This window comes from Hyla sarda, chromosome 5 (assembly GCF_029499605.1).
Source record: "Hyla sarda isolate aHylSar1 chromosome 5, aHylSar1.hap1, whole genome shotgun sequence".
NCBI lineage: Eukaryota > Metazoa > Chordata > Amphibia > Anura > Hylidae > Hyla > Hyla sarda.
In genome coordinates, this window is record NC_079193.1 from 225,427,578 (window position 1) to 225,449,208 (window position 21,631).

The 21,631-nt window shown below is 43.3% G+C and overlaps 1 protein-coding gene across 1 annotated transcript in view; it reads right to left on the reverse strand.

The window, feature by feature from the left end:
- Positions 1–19,016: 19,016 nt before the first annotated feature.
- DTNBP1 (dystrobrevin binding protein 1) overlaps positions 19,017–21,631 on the reverse strand; it is a 122,206-nt gene continuing 119,591 nt past the window's right edge. The window contains exon 10 of the mRNA XM_056521217.1: positions 19,017–20,445. Within this exon, the coding sequence (XP_056377192.1) occupies positions 20,192–20,445 (254 nt within the window). The 3' untranslated portion in view covers positions 19,017–20,191. The remainder of the gene's footprint in view (positions 20,446–21,631) is intronic.

Below are 21,631 nucleotides of genomic sequence, written 5' to 3' on the forward strand. Positions count from 1 at the left end.
GATAATGTCTTTGATTGGCCCCTCAGTGGACCTCAGACTGGGCAGAAGGGGTACTTTTCAACAGGAAAGTGTCCCTAAACATACAGCCAAAGCACAGGAGAGACCGCTCTGTGAATGTCCTTGCATGGCCCAGGCAGAGGTCTGACTTGAACTCAGTCGAACATCTCAGGAGAGACTTGAAAATGGCTTCCACCAATGGTCTCTATCCAATCTGACAGAGCTTGAGAGGATCTGCAGAGGACAAAGGCAGAAAGTCCCCATATTCATGTTTGCAAAAGTTATGGCATCATCCCTAAGTAGACTGGAGGCTGTGATCACTGCCAAAGGTACTTCAACGTAGTCCTGAGAAAGGGTCTGAATACTAATGTCTGTGAAATATTTTTGTTTTTCCTTTTCAATACATTAGGAAAGACTTGGCCCTCATTTACTATTCTAAACCAGACTTGTTTTGTCGGGTTTTTTTGTCGCATCTTTGTCTGTGACATGTCGCAGACATCGTGCGCCTGTCTGCGACACGATGCAACATTTTTTCCCGACGGACCCGATTTGGATTCTCCCAACCCCGAAAAAGGGGCGTAACCCGACATTTCTGAGCTTTCCCACATATTTATAAAGCTTTCCAACCCAAATTTGTTGAATTGTTGTGGATTTTTTCCCGACAACCCAGAGGAGTTGGAAACCAAAACCAAAAAGATGCACATGCGACAAACAAGATGCAACATAATAATAATAAATACCAGGGGAAAAAAGCAGTCGGGTAAGAAAGCAAGATAGACTTACAACCCGATTTTCTAAGTAAATGAGGGCCATTCTGTTTTCACTTGTAAGACTACTGTAGTTCAAGGGGTACTCCACTGCTCAGCGAACATGGAACGTGACGTCATGCCCCCTCAATGCAAATCTATGGGAGGGGGCGTGACAGCCATTACACCCCCTCCCATAGACTTGCATTGAGGGGGCGGGGGTGACATCATGAGGGGGGGGGGGGCTATGATGTCACGAGCTCCTGGCGCCGGCTTCAGCGTTCAGAACATTTTATTCCAAACGCTGAGCAGTGGAGTACCCCTTTAAATATAGGTAAGAATTACAGCATATGTGATTACAAAATGCCACCAGGTGGCAGTGCAGGAATCTTCTATTTAAAGTGTATAAGAGGTGCCTTAAATATTCTATAGTTTATTTCTCTCTCTTCTCTTGGTGCACCAAAAGGTCCAAGTGATATTTTACATGAACTCCATTTCTTGTATAATAAAACATTAGTAAATTCTGTTCTTCAGATAACTTATTTCATTGTCATATTATCATGCTACATTTCCATCTTGCTAGAATATACCATCACTTTATGATCTGTGAGGTCTAACTTCTGGGACCCTCACAGATCCTGAAAATAAGGGTGATGTAGAGCTATGTCCCTTTGCACAGTGACATCACCAGCCACCCTATTAAATGGATCTTCCCTTCAGTTTCTTGCACAGTAGGGCCACAGACTGCACAAGTGTTAAAGCTCCTTTATTCTCAGGATGGATGGGGGTCCCAGATGTTGGACCCTGACAATCATAAAGTCATGGCATATACACTTAACAAATAATAAAAATAATGCACCAAGAAGGAGTTGTTGAAATATATAAAACTTTATACAGTGGTCCATCAACATACAGTGGTAATTTGTTCCAAATGAACCATTGTTAGTTGAAACCATCGTATGTTGAGGAATTCGTGCAATGATAAGTATAGGAAGTTATGTCGCCCTCCATCGCTGTCACCGAGTCCCCGCCACTCCAGAACATCACTGCTGCCCGGGATCGTCGCTCTTCATCACCGTCATCACGTAGCTGCGCACGTCGCTCCTATTGGATGACGGGACAGCGTGCGCGGCGATGTGATGACGACGAAGGAGAGCGACGGCCATGCAGGGGATCCTGAAGAGGACGGTCCGGAGCACCGGGGACAGGTGAGTGATCATCACCTCAGCACGTGGGGTACCTTAAACGGCTATCCGGCGGCAGCTGAAGCAGTCTGCGCTGCCGGATAGCCGTTTATGCGATGGCCTCAACATACAAAAGAATCATATGTTGATGCTGCCTTCAACATGCAATGGCTTCTGAGAGGCCATCGTATGTTGAAATTATCGTATGTCGGAGCCATCGTAGGTCGGGAGGTCACCGTATGTGTGAAGGTAACAATGATATATGTAAGCGACTACAACAAAATAATAAGTCTATTGGGTAAAACTGTATAACTGAAGGAGACTCTAGTATCTTGAGTAGAGATGAGCGAACTTACAGTAAATTCGATTCGTCACAAACTTCTCGGCTCGGCAGTTGATGACTTTTCCTGCATAAATTAGTTCAGCTTTCCGGTGCTCCGGTGGGCTGGAAAAGGTGGATACAGTCCTAGGAGACTCTTTCCTAGGAATGTATCCACCTTTTCCAGCCCACCGGAGCACCTGAAGGCTGAACTAATTTACGCAGGAAAAGTCATCAACTGCCGAGAAGTTCGTGACGAATCGAATTTACTGTAAGTTCGCTCATCTCTAATCTTGAGCTAAAAGGCTATGTTGTGAGTCCACCATAACGTTGTGGCTATCTTTTGGGAAATGGCTATTTCCTGTTGGAAATCCCTCAATCAAACTACAAGTCCCATAATACCTTGTTTGTAAGTGTGAGGTAATTTTTCTCCCTCCCACACATCAGTCATCCCACCCATTGAAGCACAGGGGTGCTGACTTCCATGTTCTGCTGTGAATCTTAGATCAATGTTTTCAAACCAGTGTGCCTTCAGCTGTTGCAAAACTACAGTTCACTGCAGAATGATCTCCCCTCCCCACCCAGTAATTTTGGATGCTGTTAAAAATAAACATTGTGGCAAAGATCACATAAGAATTACGAGACCACTATGAAACACAGGTACAGACACTATATTATGAACTACATTAACTTTACAGCCCCTGTAGCATAGTCAAATAAAATCCTGGAATACCCCTTTAACCACTCTTCAAAGTATCTATAACCCTGTTACAAATCTTTGTGTCATAAGCAAAAAGCCACACTTCACCATCAAGACCTTTAAAATTGATCCCAGTACAGATCCCTGAGGTCCCCACTGGCAACAAGACCTTGCTCTGAATATTCTCCAACCTTCTGTTGTCTGTCACTCAGCCACTGCCTAATCCAGTAATTCCCACCCTTGAATTTTTTTTTTTACACTTAATTTCCCGTCCCAGCCTGCACGCCTGTGACTCACGGCGCTGCAGGGGGGGAACGAAAGCCAGCGTGCGCACTGCGCACACAGCATCCCCCAGCGTCCAGCCAAAAATGGAAAATGGTGCCCTGCCCCACTGAAGAGGGGAAGATGCCGTGGAACTGCAAGCTGCACTGGATTCCCGTGCCGGCTTGCTTAAGGTACTGTACCCTTACCACCCCTTTTCAACCCTATCCAACCCCCCCCCCCCATCACCCATATCCACCCCCGTCATCCCTGTCAGTCTTGTCCACCCCCCCAGTCCATCCCTGTCACCCATGTTCACCTCCCCCGTCCACCCCCCCCAGTCTACCCTGTCACCCATGTCCACCCCTTTTACCCCATTGCCATCCTTGTCCACACACCTGTTCACTCCCCCCCTCCCATGTCCATCCCCCCTATCATCCATGGCCATCCCTCTGTCACCCCTGTCCATCCCCCTGTCACCCACGTCCCCCCCCCCAGTCTACCCATCTGTCACCCATGTCCACCCCCTATTCACCCCTCTGACCCCGTTTACCCCTGTCTCCCATGTCCACCCCCAGTCTACCACTCTGTCACCCATGTCTACCCCCCTATTTACCCCTCTGTCCCTTTGTCACTCCTGTCCACCCCTCTTTTACCCCTTTGTCACCCCCCTCTCCACCTCTCTGTCAACCATCTCCACCTTGACCACCCCCCTATCCACCTCTCTGTCACCCGTCCATCCACGTCACCCATGTTCACTCTCCATTGTCTACCCCTCTGACCACATCCTTCTCACCCATGTCCACCCCCTATTCACCCCTCTGTCACCCCTGTCCACCCCTCTGTCACCTATGTACACTCTTCTACACCCATCTGTCACCCATGTACACCTCTCTACTCTCTAGACCCTTCTGTTACCTCGTACACCTGTCACCCATGTACACTCCTCGACACCTCTCTGCTACCCCATGTACACTTTTTTACACCCATCTGTCACCCATGTACACTCCTTTACACCCCGTCACCCATGTACATTCTTCTACACCCCTCTGTCACCAATGTACACCACTCTGTTACCCCCTACACCTCTCTGTCACCCATGTACACTCTTCTACACCCGGTCACCCCACTGTCACCCATGCACACTCTGCCACCCATGTAAACTCTTCTAGACCCCTCTGTCACCTATGTACAGTCTTCTACACCTGTCACACATGTACACCCCTCTGTCACCCCTACACCCCTGTACACTCCTCTACACCCCTCTGCCACCCATGTACACTCTTCTACACCCATCTGTCACCCATGTACACTCCTCTACACCCCTACGTCACCCATGTACACTCCTCTACACCCCCGTCACCCATGTACACCCCTCTACACCATCTGTCACCCATGTACACCCGTTTCCCATGTACACTCCTCTACACCCCTCTGTCACCCATATACACTCCTCTACACCCCTATGTCACCCATGTACCCTCCTCTACACCCCTATGTCACCCATGTACACTCCTCTACACCTTCTGCCACCCATGTACACTCTTCTACACCCCTCTGTCACCCATGTAGAAAAAAGTGCAGAGCCTAACAGGTTTGTTTTGCAGGTTTAATGGTGAAGAATTGTGGCTGGAAGAAATTGTCATGATGGCCGGGGCTGATGGAGAAGAAAAGGGAACAACGCTAATTAGCGAAGACGTCATTTGTGAGTTGCTGTCTAAAGCAGAACTGTAATCTATAAACCCACAGATAAATAGATATTGTGCATTGCCTTTTTTTTTTTTTTTATCTACTCATTGTGCTTTTCCTTTTTTTTTTTTTTTATCTACTCAAAAATCAAAGATCCAAACTCATTTTTAGTGCAGAATGAGTCTTGGTTCACATTTAGTATTATGTTCAGAATTTTAGCCAAAATACTTTGTGTGAACCTAACCGAAGGCGTCATACCTTGATAGAGATGCAGTTCTGTACTAGAGAGCTGTGGGAAAGAAAAACAACAATAATTCCACATTCATATTTTGGGGGGAGGAGTAGATTGGGCACAGGTGTATAAATCTTAGCTTGGGACTCTTATCGAGAGCTTGCTCTTCTGAGTGTTGCTGTGTAAGAGGGGGTGTGAAAGAGGAGTTTCAAAAACAGGAGTTTGAAAGCAGGAGGTTGAGATCGCTGTGAGTGTTAATTTCTGAACCCACAAGGTCTACAAAAAATTTTAAGTGTCATTTTGACTGTCTGTTTTTTCCTATACAATTGTGAAATCCCCATAACTAGATGGCCTCCATGTTGGAAAATGCAGTCCAATGTACATCCTGTTCAATGTATGCAATCCTTGAACAACAGTTTGAGGGTGCATATTGTTGTGCGAGATGTGTGCTAGTTGTCCGTTTGGAAGCCCAGATCCTGCATCTAGAGGGGCGACTGGCAACAATGAGAAGCATTAACAACATGGAGAGGAGTCTCGTGCTCACTGAGCAGGCACTCTCGGGAATAGAGGTGGGGGAGGACAGTGGGACGGAGTTGCAGGACAGTCAGGCAGTTAGCTGGGTTACAGTTAGAAAGAGGGGTAGGGGAAAAAGTGTCAGGGAGGCTAGTCCTGAACTGGCACACCCCAACAAGTTTGCCCGCTTGGCAGATGAGGGGGATGCCATTACAGAGCTAGCAGAACTGCAGCAGGATACCGCCTCTGACCGCCAGGGGGGTGTTTGCTCCAGTAAGGAGGGAGGGAGGAGTACAGGGCAGGACAGACAGGTACTAGTGGTGGGGGACTCAATTATTAGGGGGACAGACAGGGCAATCTGTCACAAAGACCGGGATCGCCGAACAGTGTGTTGTCTGCCTGGCGCACAAGTTCGGCACATCGCGGATCGGGTTGACAGGTTGCTGGGCGGGGCTGGAGAGGACCCAGCAGTCATGGTACATATTGGCACCAATGAGGCAGCGGGAGATCAGGGAGGTAAACAAGTGGCTCAGAAGCTGGTGTATGAAGGAAGGGTTTGGGTTCATGGAGAACTGGGCTGACATCGCTGTCGGTTACCGGCTCTACCGTAGGGACGGGCTGCACCTCAATGGGGAGGGTGCAGCTTTGCTTGGGGAGAAGATGGCTAGACAGGTGGAGGAGTGTTTAAACTAGGGACTTGGGGGGAGGGAGCCTACAGCAAAGAGGGGGAAGATAGTGTAGATAGAGAGGTGGGAATTATAAATGTACCTGGGGGTGGAGCGGAGGGAGGGGTTAGAATAGTTAATAGGAATAGGCTTCATAGCAAAATAGAACTTACACCCTTGAATCCCATTAACCCCAATAACATAAAGGATGGAAATGTAAAGTGTATGTTCACAAATGCCAGAAGCCTAGCAAATAAAATGGGGGAGCTTGAGGCCTTGATACTGGAGGAACATATTGATATAGTTGGGGTCACTGAGACATGGCTGGACTCCTCGCATGACTGGGCTGTCAATCTGCAGGGGTTTACATTGTTTCGAAAGGATAGAATGAACAGAAAAGGTGGTGGAGTCTGTCTGTATGTAAGAAGTGGTATGAAAGTCAGTGTGAATGATGCCATAGTGTGTGATGATTTTGAGGAGGTGGAATCACTGTGGGTAGAATTACAAAAGGAGGGAAATACTGAAAAAATAATATTTGGGGTAATCTACAGACCCTCTAATATCACTGAAGAGATAGAAGGTCGGCTGTATAAACAAATAGAGAGGGCCGCCCGGGCAGGTACAGTAGTAATAATGGGAGATTTTAACTATCCAGATATAGATTGGGGTCCGGGGTTGGCTAAAACTACAAAGGGGCGTCAATTCCTAAATTTATTGCAGGATAATTTTATGGGCCAGTTTGTGGAGGACCCAACAAGAAGTGATGCCTTGTTGGATCTGATCATTTCCAACAACGCAGAGCTGGTTGGTAATGTAACTGTGCGGTAAAACCTTGGTAATAGCGACCACAATATAGTTACTTTTGACTTAAAATGTAGAAAACAAAGACAGGCGGGGAAGGCAAAAACATATAACTTTAAAAAGGCAAACTTCCCTGGGCTGAGAGCTGCACTACAGGACATAGACTGGGGGGAGGTGTTGTCAAATACTGATACAGAAGGTAAATGGGACATATTTAAATCAACTCTAAATAACTATACAGCTAAATATATACCAAAGGGGAACAAATATAAACGATTAAAACTAAATCCTACATGGCTGACAAATGATGTTAAAAGAGCAATAAACAACAAAAAAATAGCCTTTAAAAAATACAAATCTGATGGGTCAGCGATAACATTTAAACAGTACAAAGAGCTTAATAAAATCTGTAAAAATGTAATAAAAACAGCAAAAATTCAAAACGAGAGACAGGTGGCCAAAGAAAGCAAAACTAATCCTAAATATTTTTTATATATATAAATGCAAAAAAACCAAGGACAGAGCATGTAGGACCCCTTAATAATGATAATGGGGAGGTTGTCACAGGCGATCAAGAGAAAGCGGAGCTACTGAATGGGTTCTTTAGTTCTGTATACACTATGGAAGAAGGAGCTGACATTGGCCAGGTCAGTGCTGGTAACACATCATGTAATGTACTGAACTGGCTTAATGTAGAGATGGTACAAGGTAAGTTAAGTAATATAAATGTAAGCAAATCTCCAGGGCCAGATGGATTGCACCCAAGAGTTCTTAGAGAGGTAAGTTCAGTAATATCTGTACCCCAGTTCATGATATTTAGAGATTCTCTGGTGTCTGGTATTGTGCCAAGGGACTGGCGCAAGGCGAATGTGGTGCCAATCTTCAAAAAGGGCTCTAGGTCTTCCCCAGGAAACTATAGACCGGTAAGTTTAACGTGCATTGTGGGTAAATTGTTTGAAGGACTTATAAGGGATTACATACAGGAATACATAGGGGATAATAGTATTATAAGTGATAGCCAGCATGGGTTTACTAAGGATAGAAGTTGTCAAACCAATCTAATTTGCTTTTATGAAGAGGTGAGTAGAAGCCTTGACAGAGGAATGGCTGTGGATATAGTGTTTCTGGATTTTGCTAAAGCATTTGATACTGTCCCTCATAGACGTCTGACAGGTAAGTTAAGGTCTTTGGGTTTGGAAATTTTAGTTTGTAACTGGATTGAACACTGGCTCATGGATCGTACCCAGAGAGTGGTGGTCAATGATTCGTACTCTGATTGGTCCCCAGTAATTAGTGGTGTACCCCAAGGTTCAGTACTGGGCCCGCTGTTGTTTAATTTATTTATTAATGATATAGAGGATGGTATTAACAGCTCTGTTTCTATCTTTGCAGATGACACTAAGCTTTGTAGCACGGTACAGTCTATAGAGGATGTGTATAGGTTACAAGATGACTTGGATAGACTAAGTGTCTGGGCATCCACTTGGCAAATGAGGTTCAATGTGGATAAATGTAAAGTTATGCATCTGGGTACTAATAACCTGCATGCGTCGTATGTCTTAGGGGGGATTAAACTGTCAGAGTCACTGGTAGAGAAGGATCTGGGTGTACTTGTAGATCACAGACTACAGAATAGCATGCAATGTCAGGCTGCTGCTTCCAAAGCCGTCAGGATATTGTCATGTATCAAAAGAGGCATGGACTCGAGGGACAGGGACATAATACTACCCCTTTATAAAGCATTGGTACGGCCTCACCTGGAAGTTTTGGGCACCTGTCCATAAAAGGGACACTGCGGAGTTGGAAAGGGTGCAGAGACGCGCGACTAAACTAATATGGGGCATGGATCATCTTAGCTATGAGGAGCGATTAAAGGAGTTACAATTGTTTAGTCTTGAGAAGAGACGTTTAAGGGGGGATATGATAAACGTATATAAGTATATTAATGGCCCATACAAAAAATATGGAGAAAAACTGTTCCAGGTTAAACCCCCCCAAAGGACGAGGGGGCACTCCCTCCGTCTGGAGAAGAAAAAGTTTAGTCTCAAGGGGCGACACGCCTTCTTTACCGTGAGGACTGTGAATTTATGGAACGGTCTACCTCAGGAACTGGTCACAGCAGGAACAATTAACAGCTTTAAAACAGGATTAGATACATTCCTGGAACAAAATAACATTAATGCTTATGAAGAAAAATAAAATCCCATCCCTTCCCCAATATCCCGCCACACCCCTACCCCTTAATTCCCTGGTTGAACTTGATGGACATATGTCTTTTTTCGACTGTACTAACTATGTAACTCTCAGCTCCATATTGTCTTCTAAACCAATTTCCCTTATGCCCTAAGTCAGCAGAACATGTGGAAAATGTATCCTCCCTGCAAGCTAGTAAGACAGGTGGAATTTTCATGGATACAGCTTTAGCCTATATAATGAGCCCCAAGCTCAAGACCCATCATGCTTTTTTCTGTAGGACATGTGGTGCGTGTATTTCTGTGGTATAGCTTTAAAAATGGCTCCTATTCTCCCACTACTTTCAAGCCTTCCAAGGTAGTGTTCTACAACCAGGGTGACTCTAGTTGTTGCAAAACTATGACTCCCAGCATGCCCAGCCAAAATCTGTTTGAGCATGCTGGGAGTTGTAGTTTTGCAACACCAGGAGGCACCCTGGTTGTGGAACACTGCCAGGGAAGCCTCAGCACGTGCGGAGCCTTCCCGTGCTGAGCCTGCGGAATGCTGCGCTCCACTCCTCAGCTCGAACCTGAGGGGCGGGCGGCGTCTTTTGGCGGGTTGCGCTCATGCGCACTAGAAGATGCCAGCCCTCCCCGCTAGACCTCTCATGAGCCACCGCGCTTTTAAAGCTGCGGTGGCAAATTAAATAGAAAATCGGGCACGGAATTTGACCCTGGGCTATTTGAGGGACACCCTTGGCTAAAGCCCCGTTTGTCCCCCCCCTAACGACGCCCCTGCTTGTCCTTTAGCCGTGATGGCAGCATTTGATGTATGGACTGGACAAGCATTTTATGCTCTTCCCAGGAGCCTATAGTATAACTCTTGCTGCCTCTGAATTCAGGCATCTGGCTCTGTGTTGGAGGTTAGTTTGGGGGTAGGAAAGTGTTGTATTTCCTCTCTCCAGGCAGGAGTAAAGTTATGCGCGCGTTAGCCCTCTTCCTGCTTCTATTACAGTCCTGTTTTTCCCTGGCATGTGTTAGGTTGCAGTGCTTTCCATCTTCTCTATTGGCTGTGTGCACTGTTCCTCTTACACATTAGGCGGCAGGCCTTGTTCCTCAGGGCACTTTAACAGACTGTGCTGCTCAGTAAGCTTTTTGCTGCTGCACTTGTCTACTGTGCAAACTGTTAGGCTTTGCTGCCATCTTCTGCCCAATTGGTGTATTACACCTGTAAGAGCACTGCATCTTTTTAGGCAGTTTTTTTTTACATGGGTATGAAAAGATGAAGTGTTTCATGTGTAAACCTCGGATAGCTTACTCTTGGTGAGAGATGTAGTATAGGTCAAGATGTTTGTCCACTCTTCAATACAAGAGCTCAAGGATGAATTTGAGTCCTCCTTTGACTAGCTTTCTTAAGGGACAACCCATTGTCAAAAACAGTAGACTACATGTCTTTGGCTTTATCGAGCCATATATATGTTTCTATATTGATACTAAGACACTTATAGGTTTCTTACTTTAGATTGTAAGTTCCTTCTATTTAGATTATCAATCAGGTAATAGGTCTTCTGATTCTGCAGGACAATCCTTCATCTTCTGTTAGTGTCTAGCTGTTAAGATCTAGCATGCGTTCTACTTCAATATACTGTATAGCCAAGACAATCGCCTCCTCTCCATTGACCCTAATAGATGGAAGACAGCATCCAATATTTCAACAGGATTTCAGATTGAAGAGACTATATCTAGTGCCTGCAGTTAGACCTTACCTCAGGGTATAAGGGCTCATTCTACTTGTCACCTCTGTAGCTGACAGATCATCTTTTTCCATATAACATATATGTAGTGCAGCCTCTCCTAACATGACAGACTATAGGAAAGATCTCCAGAGGAGGTGGCTTTTGGGCGCTCGATTTTGAGAATAATGGTTAGTGTCCCTCCCTAAGATTTTCTTATTACATCCCACATGTTGTGCTGTTGAATGAGGACATAAGGGAAGTGCTGGTTTTGACATAAACCTTGTTTTCCTTAGTCCGTTTAGTAGCACATTTGTCCCTCATTAGTTGGTAGGTAGGTACTTGTATTATATTCGCTCAGCCTTTATCCTTTAAAATTACTGTGTTGAGTTATTATGAAACACTTATACAGTCTGTGCACTCACTACATTACATTGTAGCAGAGTGTCATTTCTTCAGTTTGGCCACATGAAAAGATGTAAAATATTTACAAAAACTTACTAAGGCCAGGTTCCCATGGTCATTCTCTCCCGTCCCGCTATTCTCCAGTCCTTTCTGCTAAATGGACCATATTAACAAACGGATGCAAGGGGATGCTATTTAAGCGGCATCCTTTTGCGTGCGTTTGTATCCTTTTATTGTCCTTTTTTAATTTTTTTCTGGCTACTTCTAGGTTGCTACCACCTATACGACTTTTATACCTGCAATTGACAAAGGGAGATTACCCTCCCAAAACACGTTTTTGCCTGTCTGTCGCTGTATACAGTACTTTTATGGTTTTATTGCAAGCTTTCAATAAAGGCACTTTTGGGTGGAAGCGTTGTTGCAGTGTTTTTCCTACATACATTATATGAATCCACTACGGATCTCTGCCAAGGTTCCGTCTTCAGCACTGCTGGCCTGCATACAACCCAACTTTCTCGGACGTCACTACTAGTGACATATCTCCTCCCAGAGGAACCCTGCACGGACATACCGTGCGGTTATACCAGGCGTTGCTGGCTACACTTTTTGCTCTTCTCTACTACCTCCGTTATGTCATGCCTATTCTAAAATCCATTCAAGCTTTTTGCAAGCGGTTATAAATTGTTGTCATCGGGAATGTTTTACAATCCTTTGTCATCCGTTTACACCCGTTTGGTTTCTATTCCATTTTCTTTACAGGAAAAAGAGCGTGCATGCAGTATTTTTTTTTTCATAAAAAAACTGAAGAGAAATAGATATAATTGAACATTTGAAGTCAATGGGAAACAGATGAGCCTTTAATGTCATCCGTTTGCATCTGTTTTTTCCAATCAGTTTTTGATCCGTTATTACTTCTGATCTTGCTCAGAAAAGGTGGTAGCAACCTGGAAGTAGCCAGACAAAAAAAAACAAAAAAAAACGACTGATGCAAAAGGATGCCACTTAAACAGCATCCCTTTGCATCCGTTTGTTAATATGGTCCATTTAGCAGCAATGACTGGAGAATAGCGGGACAGGAGAGAACGGCCATGTGAACCTGGCCTTAGTAAGTACATCCCCTCACATTTTTGAAAATATTTTACACCTTTTAATGTTACAAAACTGAACAAATTACACTCAGCTATAATGTAATGTAGTGAGTGCACAGACTGTATAAGTGTTTCAAAATAACACCCAGGAATTTTATAGGATAAAGCCTGAGCGAATATAATACGACTTTTATACCTGCAATTGACAAAGGGAGATTAGCCTCTTGAAACACGTTTTGCCTGCCTGTCATTGTATACAGTGCCCTTATAGTTTTATTGCAAGCTTTCAATAAAGGAGCTTTTGGAACCTACTCACGACCCCCTGGATCTTAATTGGGTAGAAACGCTGCTGCAGTGTTTTTCCTACTTATATTATATGACATAAAGACAAACGGCCATGTGAACAGGCCCTTATGGAAGATACTATATATGTAAATTATCATCAGAAGATGACGTATGGAAAGTGGCGCACATGTACATAGCAGCACTGTGGGGGTTATTTATCATTGTGTTCTATTGATTTTTTTTTTTTGGTCTACATTTGTGAATTTTTGCGCTAATAGAGAGAATATAAGGTATAGAATAAGATCATTTAAAGACATAAAATGTAAAAAAAAGTGCAAATGAAAAGTAAAGCAGTTGTCCATATGAAACAATCAGATATATTTTTAAGGTACAATAAAAGGAATGGTAAAGACGTAATAAACAAAAGATTGTTAGCAATGGCCAAAATGTAACAATTTCATGTGCCCAAGTTTAAAAAATATCCGACAAAGTGATGACAACAAAATAATAAAGTGAAAGGTAAAAAAAATAAAAAATAAAAATACAATTTATATATATATATATATATATATATATATATATATATATATATATATATATATATATATATGCATGCAGACCTTATTTTAGATATTTGGTTGCGTTAAAATTTTAACTAAAACAAATAAAGCCAAACAGACAAACAAGCTCCTCAGAAGCAGGATAGACATGATCTGAAAGCAGCAGTAGAAAATGATCTGGGTGAAGATCTGCGTGAAATTTATCATGGTCACTGCGACAATATGATAAATTTGGAGCAGCACCGCCAAAAAAACACATCTAGACAAACAACAAAAATGATTTAGCCAAGACCATTATTGATAAATAACCCCCTGTGTTTGTATGGCTATAATAATTATGCACACAACAGATGGCCATCCGTATTATTTCCATACACTTCTATTCGTGGATATAGAGACTACAGTAAAGGTAATGAACAATGGTTTATAAACAAGATAATCCTGGACATCCCCTTTAATGTATAACAAACGTTCAAAAAAAATAAAAAAAAAGACTATAGTGTAGCACTGTGCACTATAGTAATCTTTCTAACTTGAATTTAGTTTTGTAGCGCCATTTTCTCCAACTCCAAACCAATTGTATTTCTGCATTATAAGATAAGCTTTATGCTCAGTCTTTAACCACTTAGGGACCCAGGGCGTACAGGCATGCCTTCGGTCCCTGGTACTTAAGGACCCAGGGCGTACCTGTACGCCTGTGGGAATTTCAGTGTCCACCGGGCGCGGACCGGACCGGGGTGACTGCTGATCTAGATCAGCAGGCACCCCGCACAAATGCCCGGGGGGGGGGGGGGGGATGGATGGATGTCATTAGAATTCACACCTGCGATTTGCGCCGATTCCAGGTCATACGGGGCTATGGTGATCCGGAATATAAGGGGGTTCGCGGTTGTCCATGACACCCACGTTCCCCCTGAAGGGATAGGAGTGAGGTGGCAGGAGTGCCATCCCTCCTATTGGTCGTCAAAACGCGACGACCAATAGCAGATCTGGGGCGGGGGGGGGTTAACTTTCGGTTTCCCCGTTCTGCCCACACACAATAGGCGGGGAAGAAGGGGGAAAGCAATGAGCACCGGGGCCAAAGTCCACTTACCCATCGGCGATTGCAACGTGCGACGATCGGCTGAAGACTATGGCTATGCGACTCCCTGGATCCTACGGAAGCCGGTGAGTTGCCTAGCAATATGTGGAGGGCTACAGTCTGAGACCACTATACAGTCGTCTCTAAACTGTAGCCCTCCAGATGTTGCAAAACTGCAAATCCCAGCATGGGCAAACAGCTGTCTCAGCATGCTGGGAATGGTAGTTGCGTACCTCCAGCTGTTGTATAACTACATCTCCCAGCATGTCCTTCGGCAATTAGTACATGCTGGGAGTTGAAGTTTTGCAACAGCTGGAGGCACACTGGTTGGAAAATACTGAGTTCGCTAACTGAAGGTTTTCCAACCAGTGTGCCTCCAGCTGTTGCAAAAGTACAACTCCCAGCATGCACGGTCTGTCAGTACATGCTAGGAGTTGTAGTTTTAAAACAGCTGGAGGTTTGCCCCCTCCCCCATGTGAATGTAGAGGGGGGCGAGATTACAGTTAGTTTTCTGCTTCAAGTTTGGGGGGGCTTTCTCTCCTTTTACCCCTTATGAAAAGGAAAAGTTGGGGGCTACACCAGCCTGTTAGTGTAAAAAAAATAAACATTTTTACACTTACACGCTGGTGTTGCCCCATACTTTTCATTTTCACAAGCGGTAAAAGAAAAAAAAAAAAAGACCCCCAAAATTTGTAACACAATTTCTCCTGAGTACGGAAATACCCCATATGTGGATGAAAAATGCTCTGCGGACTCACAAGGCTCAGGAGTGAGAGTGCACCATGTACATTTGAGGCCTAAATTGGCAATTTGCACAGGGGTGGCTGATATTACAGCGGTTCTGACAAACGCTAAAAAAATAAATACCCACATGTGACCCCATTTTGGAAACTACACCCCTCACGGAATGTAACAAGGGGTATAGTGAGCATTTATGCCCCACAGGTGTTTGACAAATTTTCATTCAAGTTGGATAGGAAAAAGAAAAGAAAAAATTTTTTTTTCACAAAAATGCTGGTGTTTCCCTAAATTTTTCATTTTCACAAGGGAAAATAGGAAAAAAGCCCCCCAGAATTTGTAACCCCATCTCTTCTAAGAAAATACCCCATATGTGGATGTAAAGTGCTCTGCGGGCAAACTACAATGCTCAGAAGAGAAGGAGTGCCATTGGGATTTTGAAGAGAAAATTGCCGGAATTGAAGACCATGTGTGTTTACAAAGCTCCCATAGTGCCAGAACAATGGATCTCCCCCCACGTGACCCCATTTTGGAAACTACACCCTTCACGTAATGTAGTAAGGGGTGCAGGTCCCACAGTTGTCTGACAGATTTTTGGAACAGTGATCCGTGAAAATGAAAAATTTTATTTTTCATTTGCACAGCCCACTGTTCCAAAGATCTGTCAAACGCCAGTGGGGTGTAAATACTCACTGCACCCCTTATTAAATTCTGTGAGGGGTGTAGTTTCCAAAATGGGGTCACATGTGGGGGGGTCAACTGTTCTGGCACCAGGGGGGGCTTTGTAAACGTACATGGCCCCCGACTTCCATTCCAAACAGATTCTCTTTTAAAAAGCTCAATGGCGCTCCTCCTCTTCTGAGCATTGTAGTGTGCCAGCAGAGCCCTTGATGTCCACACATGGGGTATTTCCATACTCAGAAGAAATGGAGTTACACATTTTGGGGGTCATTTTCTCCTATTATCCCTTGTAAAAATTTAAAATTTGGGGAAAAAACTGCATTTTAGTGAAAATAATTTTTTTTTTCTTTTACACATCCAATTTTCACAAAAAGTCGTCAAACACCTGTGGGGTGTTAAGGCTCACTCTTCCCCTTGTTACGTTCCTTGAGGGGTGTAGTTTCCAAAATGGTATGCCATGTGAGGGTTTTCTGCTGTTCTGGCACCATAGGGGCTTTCTAAATGTGATATGCCCTGGAAAAACCATTTCAGCAAGATTCACTCTCCAGAATCCCATTGTTGCTCCTCCCCTTCTGAGCCCTCTGCTGCGCTCCCCAAACACTTGGCATACACATATGAGGTTTTTCTTACTCGAGAGAAATTGGGTTACAAATTTTGGGGGGCTTTTTCTCCTATAACCCCTTGCAAAAATTCAAAAACTGGGTCTACAAGAACATGCAAGTGTAAAAAAATCAAGATTTTGAATTCTCTCCTTCAGTTTGCTGCTTTTCCTGTGAAACACCTAAAGGGTTAACAAACTTTCTGAATGTCATTTTGAATACTTTGAGGGGTGCAGTTTTTATAAAAGGATCATTTATGGGGTATTTATTTTTAATAAGAAAGCCCTTCAAATCCACTTCAAAACTGAACTGGTCCCTGAAAAATTCAGATTTTGAAAATTTTGTGAAAAATTGGAAAATTGTTGCTGAACTTTGAAGCCCTCTGATGTCATCCAAAAGTAAAAACATGTCAAGTTTATGATGAAAATATTAAGTAGACATATTGTATATGTGAATCAAAATATAATTTTTTTGGAATTTGTCTGTTTTCCTTACAAGCAGAGAGCTTCAAAGTTAGAAAAATGCTAAATTTTCTATTTTTTTCATCAAATTTTGGCATTTTTCACCAAGAAATGATTCAAGTATCGGCGAAAATTTACCACTAACATAAAGTAGAATATGTCACGAAAAAACTAATTAGGAATCAGAATGAAAAGTAAAAGCATCCCAGAGTTATTAATGCTTAAAGAGACAGTGGTCAGATGTGCAGAAAATGGCCGGGTCCTTAAGGTGAAAATGGTATGGGACCTTAAGGGGTTAAGGTAAGTGTACCTAGAGCGAGACACCATGTAATACGATTCTATGGCACTGGGTCTTACACTAGCTATGGTTACCTAGGAGACCAAGAAAGACTTAGCCTAATATGTTAAAAATGGCATGGAGCTGGGGAAAAGCCACACTTTAAAAGTTATTTATGCGCTAATTTGAACACAAGTGCAATTTTGAAAAATGACTATAATGCACAGTGCAGTGATGCACCAATATATGTTATATATGTTTGCCAAAAATGACGATAACTGCGGTTGATAGAAAAAAAATGGCGATATCGTGGCCCAAGACTAACAGGATCAGGTGATGCATTTTCGGAAGTCCCATGCAAGTCTATGGGACTTCCAGAAATGCATCACCTGATTGCGTTAGTCTCTTGCCCAGGAGTTTTAAACATGACAGTGTGCTTTAAATGTCTGCCAAACATCAGAGCAGTATCCCTAACCGCTGAGCTAGTGTCTGTGTGTCTGTGGGGGGGGGGGGGGGGGGGGGGGAATTAGAGCAGGTGGAGAAGGCAGAGAGAGGAATTAGTGCAGGGGGAGGAGGCAGAGAGAGGAATTAGTGCAGGGGGAGGAGGCAGAGAGAGGAATTAGTGCAGGGGGAGGAGGCAGAGAGAGGAATTAGTGCAGGGGGAGGAGGCAGAGAGAGGAATTAGTGCAGGGGGAGGAGGCAGGGAGAGGAATTAGTGCAGGGGGAGGAGGCAGAGAGAGGAATTTAGTGCAGGGGTAGAAGGCAAAGAGAGGAATTAGTGCAGGGGGAGAAGACAGAGAGAGGAATTAGTGCAGGGGGAGGAGGCAGAGAGAGGAATTAGTGCAGGGGGAGAAGACAGAGAGAGGAATTAGTGCAGGGGGAGGAGGCAGAGAGAGGAATCAGTGCAGGGGGAGGAGGCAGAGAGAGGAATTAGTGCAGGGGGAGAAGGCAGAGAGAGGAATTAGTGGAGGGGAATGAGGCAGAGAGGAATTAGAGCAGGGGGAGGAGGCAGAGAGAGGAATTAGTACAGGGGGAGAAGGCAGAGAGAGGAATTAGTGGAGGGGGATGAGGCAGAGAGGAATTAGTACAGGGGGAGAAGGCAGGGAGAGGAATTAGTACAGGGGGAGAAGGCAGGGAGAGGAATTAGTGCAGTGGCAGGGAAACAAGTAAATGCAGGAGAAGACAAATAGCATGGGGCAGAGGAATAAAGAGGAGTTAATGCAATGGGTAGAGTCACGGAGAGGGCGCAGCTGCAAGTGCAGAGAAGACAAGCAGCTCATCACTACTGGGCCTCAGGAGACTGGGAAAGCTGGGAAACCGGCAGTAAACAGTGCAGAGCACTCAGCTTTCCCAGTCTTCTGAAGAGAATATCTGTCTGGTAAAGAAGCCATATTGGAGACATGAAGTGAAGTACCTGATGTCACACTAGTATTCTGCCATTCTGAAGTATAATAAAGCTGAGGAAGGCCTGGGAACCCTGCACTAGGACTCCTGAATGGCAGAATACTAGTGTAACATCTGATATTTCTCTTCAGGTCTCCAATATGGCTGCTTCACCAGACAGACATTCTCTTCAGAAGGCTGGGAAAGCTGGGTAACCACTTGTGAGAGAGCTGTAGTGGCCACCTGAAGGATGGCATTTTCGGTTTCAGTTTTCAACCAAGCACATCCCGTAGTTTCAGCCCACAAATTTTAATTTTGCTGCACCCCTATGCTTTTTAAATTATTTCTTTCATTTCTAAACTTTTTAGTTATGCTTTAAGTTTTAGAAAAAAAGTACAGCTTGTAATTGTCTACAATGTGAACAATATAAGAATCACACCTTAGAACTATTCATATATCTTCATCAGTCAGGTTTACTACAGTTGTAGGTCTGACAACACAATTTCCACAGTCTTCTTGATATGAAATTATTTAATTCATCAAGGCAAGTACACAATAGTTGGCACAGGATAAATCAGAGAAGTTATCAGTTTTTTCCAAGCTTATTATTTGTGATATGTATTACTGGGTTCTCGGATTACTTTATATACATCTCTAGGCAGACAGAACTAAGCTGGGTTCACACTTGTATTTGTCAGGGGCCCATTATTGGAATCTATTATAACTGATGCTGAAGTGCACTAAAAATTATCTGTTGTCACAAAAAACATTGTATTGGTTGGGGTCTGAGCGTTCAAATCCTGACCAGTCACTACAAGTGAGGAGAGAAGCGTGCAACCGTGCCCTGTGTCAATGTAAGCGCGCACTTCTCCTGGCTTCTTCTAGTGATCGGTTGGGGGTTTGTGTGTATTTATGCGTCTCTATGATAGATCAAAAGTTTTTATTAAAAATTTCAATCCCTTGGATGAAAGAAGTCTATTAAAGGATCTCTGCCTTTGAAACCTCCTTGCATGAATACCTTCAGCTACATGTCACTATGAGAAAAAAGTGCCTCTATCTGACACCTGGAGACACCATAGAGCCCATAAAATTCTGTAGTTGAGATTTAAGTGGATCTCATATTCAGTCATGTGCAGGAGGCATAACTGTGAACCCAGCTTTTCCTGTAATTCACATGACCTATGCTTCAACCTTCAGGACAGTTCTGTTTTGGCTATTTTTTACTGCCAGTAAACCAGGAATTTTTGGTGAATACTTTGAACATATTATGTAAAAATACTTGGCCTAGCAAAGCATCTAAATAAACGCAAGTATTTCAGTGGTTGTTCATGCAGGACTTCATCCCAGTCTTTTAGGAGAGAGAAATATGGTGCTTAAAAAACTAAGCACACAAGTAAAACTGCATAATGGTGCAGTGTATCCACTCTTCACCTCTATTCTACAGCCTCCATAAAAACACTATTTTAATACCATTTTGTTCGCAATTGACTCCAGTACACAATACTTGGTGTAAATCAGTAGGATAGCAGTTGCACTGCATGTGGAGGTGGTTGGCTCTTATAGGTGGATTAGTAAAAAGATGGCTAATACTCCAGGATATAGAAGCCACACAGAGCTCGTGTTCACACGGTGTGGGAATCGCTTTCATCACTCACATCAGAAGTGGTTTTAATAACATGGCTGACACCAGGTACAGAGTCCACATGAACATCCTCTTCATCTGATTGGATAATGGGCGACTCCCCACCATCTTCACTGTTATCCTGGCTGGCTGAATCAGTGCATGTTGAGGATAAGGAAGAAAGTTTATGTCTGAGTTCTGCTTGGCTGGGAACCTGCAGACTTATCTCATTTCGACAAGTTTCAAAGTCAGGGCCTTTAGAAATTGACATGAGGAGAGAAGACAAAAAAAACAGTAATAAGGTATGAGGTCTGCTTACAAGATGCTAAAAACATAAAAGGAATGGAAAAAAATAAAGCATATTGTAAGAGGAGAATGTGATTGGTTGCTAAGGTCCATTTCATAATTTCCACAGTATTATTTCTATGTAATGAATATGATCTATTGCTGGTGCGACACATAAAACACAAAATATAACATGATCATTGAAAAAAAGAATTTAGTATAACTTTTTATTCAACATTCTACTGTCTTTTTCTAGTAATATAAATTATGCAAAGGCATAACCAATCTTCAACTTTAAACCATATACATGACAATATAATAAACTCTGATTGGGCCCCATTAGTTTATGATCATCTTCACATATTCACACTCCAAACATTGAGCTGCAGTCTTCAATGATACATCAGGGTCCATGGGGCTGTTATTTCTTTCCTACAATTTTAGTATATCTCCTGTGTTATTACATGGTTACCAAATGTTATATTAATATTCATAACAATGAAATAAAAAACACATGAGACAAGAGGCATAACTAATTTTTGAACAATTGCATTACTACAGAATCATTTCTTATTCCTAAATGCAACAAAAAGGAACAGTGTGAACTTACAGTGAGCCATATTGTGGATGGGATAATACAGTGGCTTTTCATGAAAATTATTTAGCAGATTCCTCTATATGCTGGCAGCTGATTGGCCAGTCATTGACATTTTGACAGTGAACAGAGTGGTCAACACTTTCACTGAATACCTTGCAGAGCTTAACATTTTGAATATGATGATCAACAAGGGGATACAAGGGATAATTCTGAATCTGTTTTTTTACTTTTAGTTTTGATGGATATTATCCGATTTAGTTCATTTCACATTGGCTTCACTTTGCCCAATCATTGTATCTAGGACACATAACGACTAGCCTCATGTATGTGTCCACATGCACACTGCTTGCACACCTGTGAGTCGAAGATCTAAGGCTTATGGAATATATAAAAGGGAGAGAGGCCATGACTCTGTGGCCTCTGGAATATTGTGATGGTCATAAGCAGATATTCATGTGAATTATACTTTTGGCCTCCAGTAGTTGGAAATCTGCCAACAAAGCCGCCCCCCCCCCCACCAAATTGTCTGTAAGATCCTTACTTTATAGCTAAGAGTAT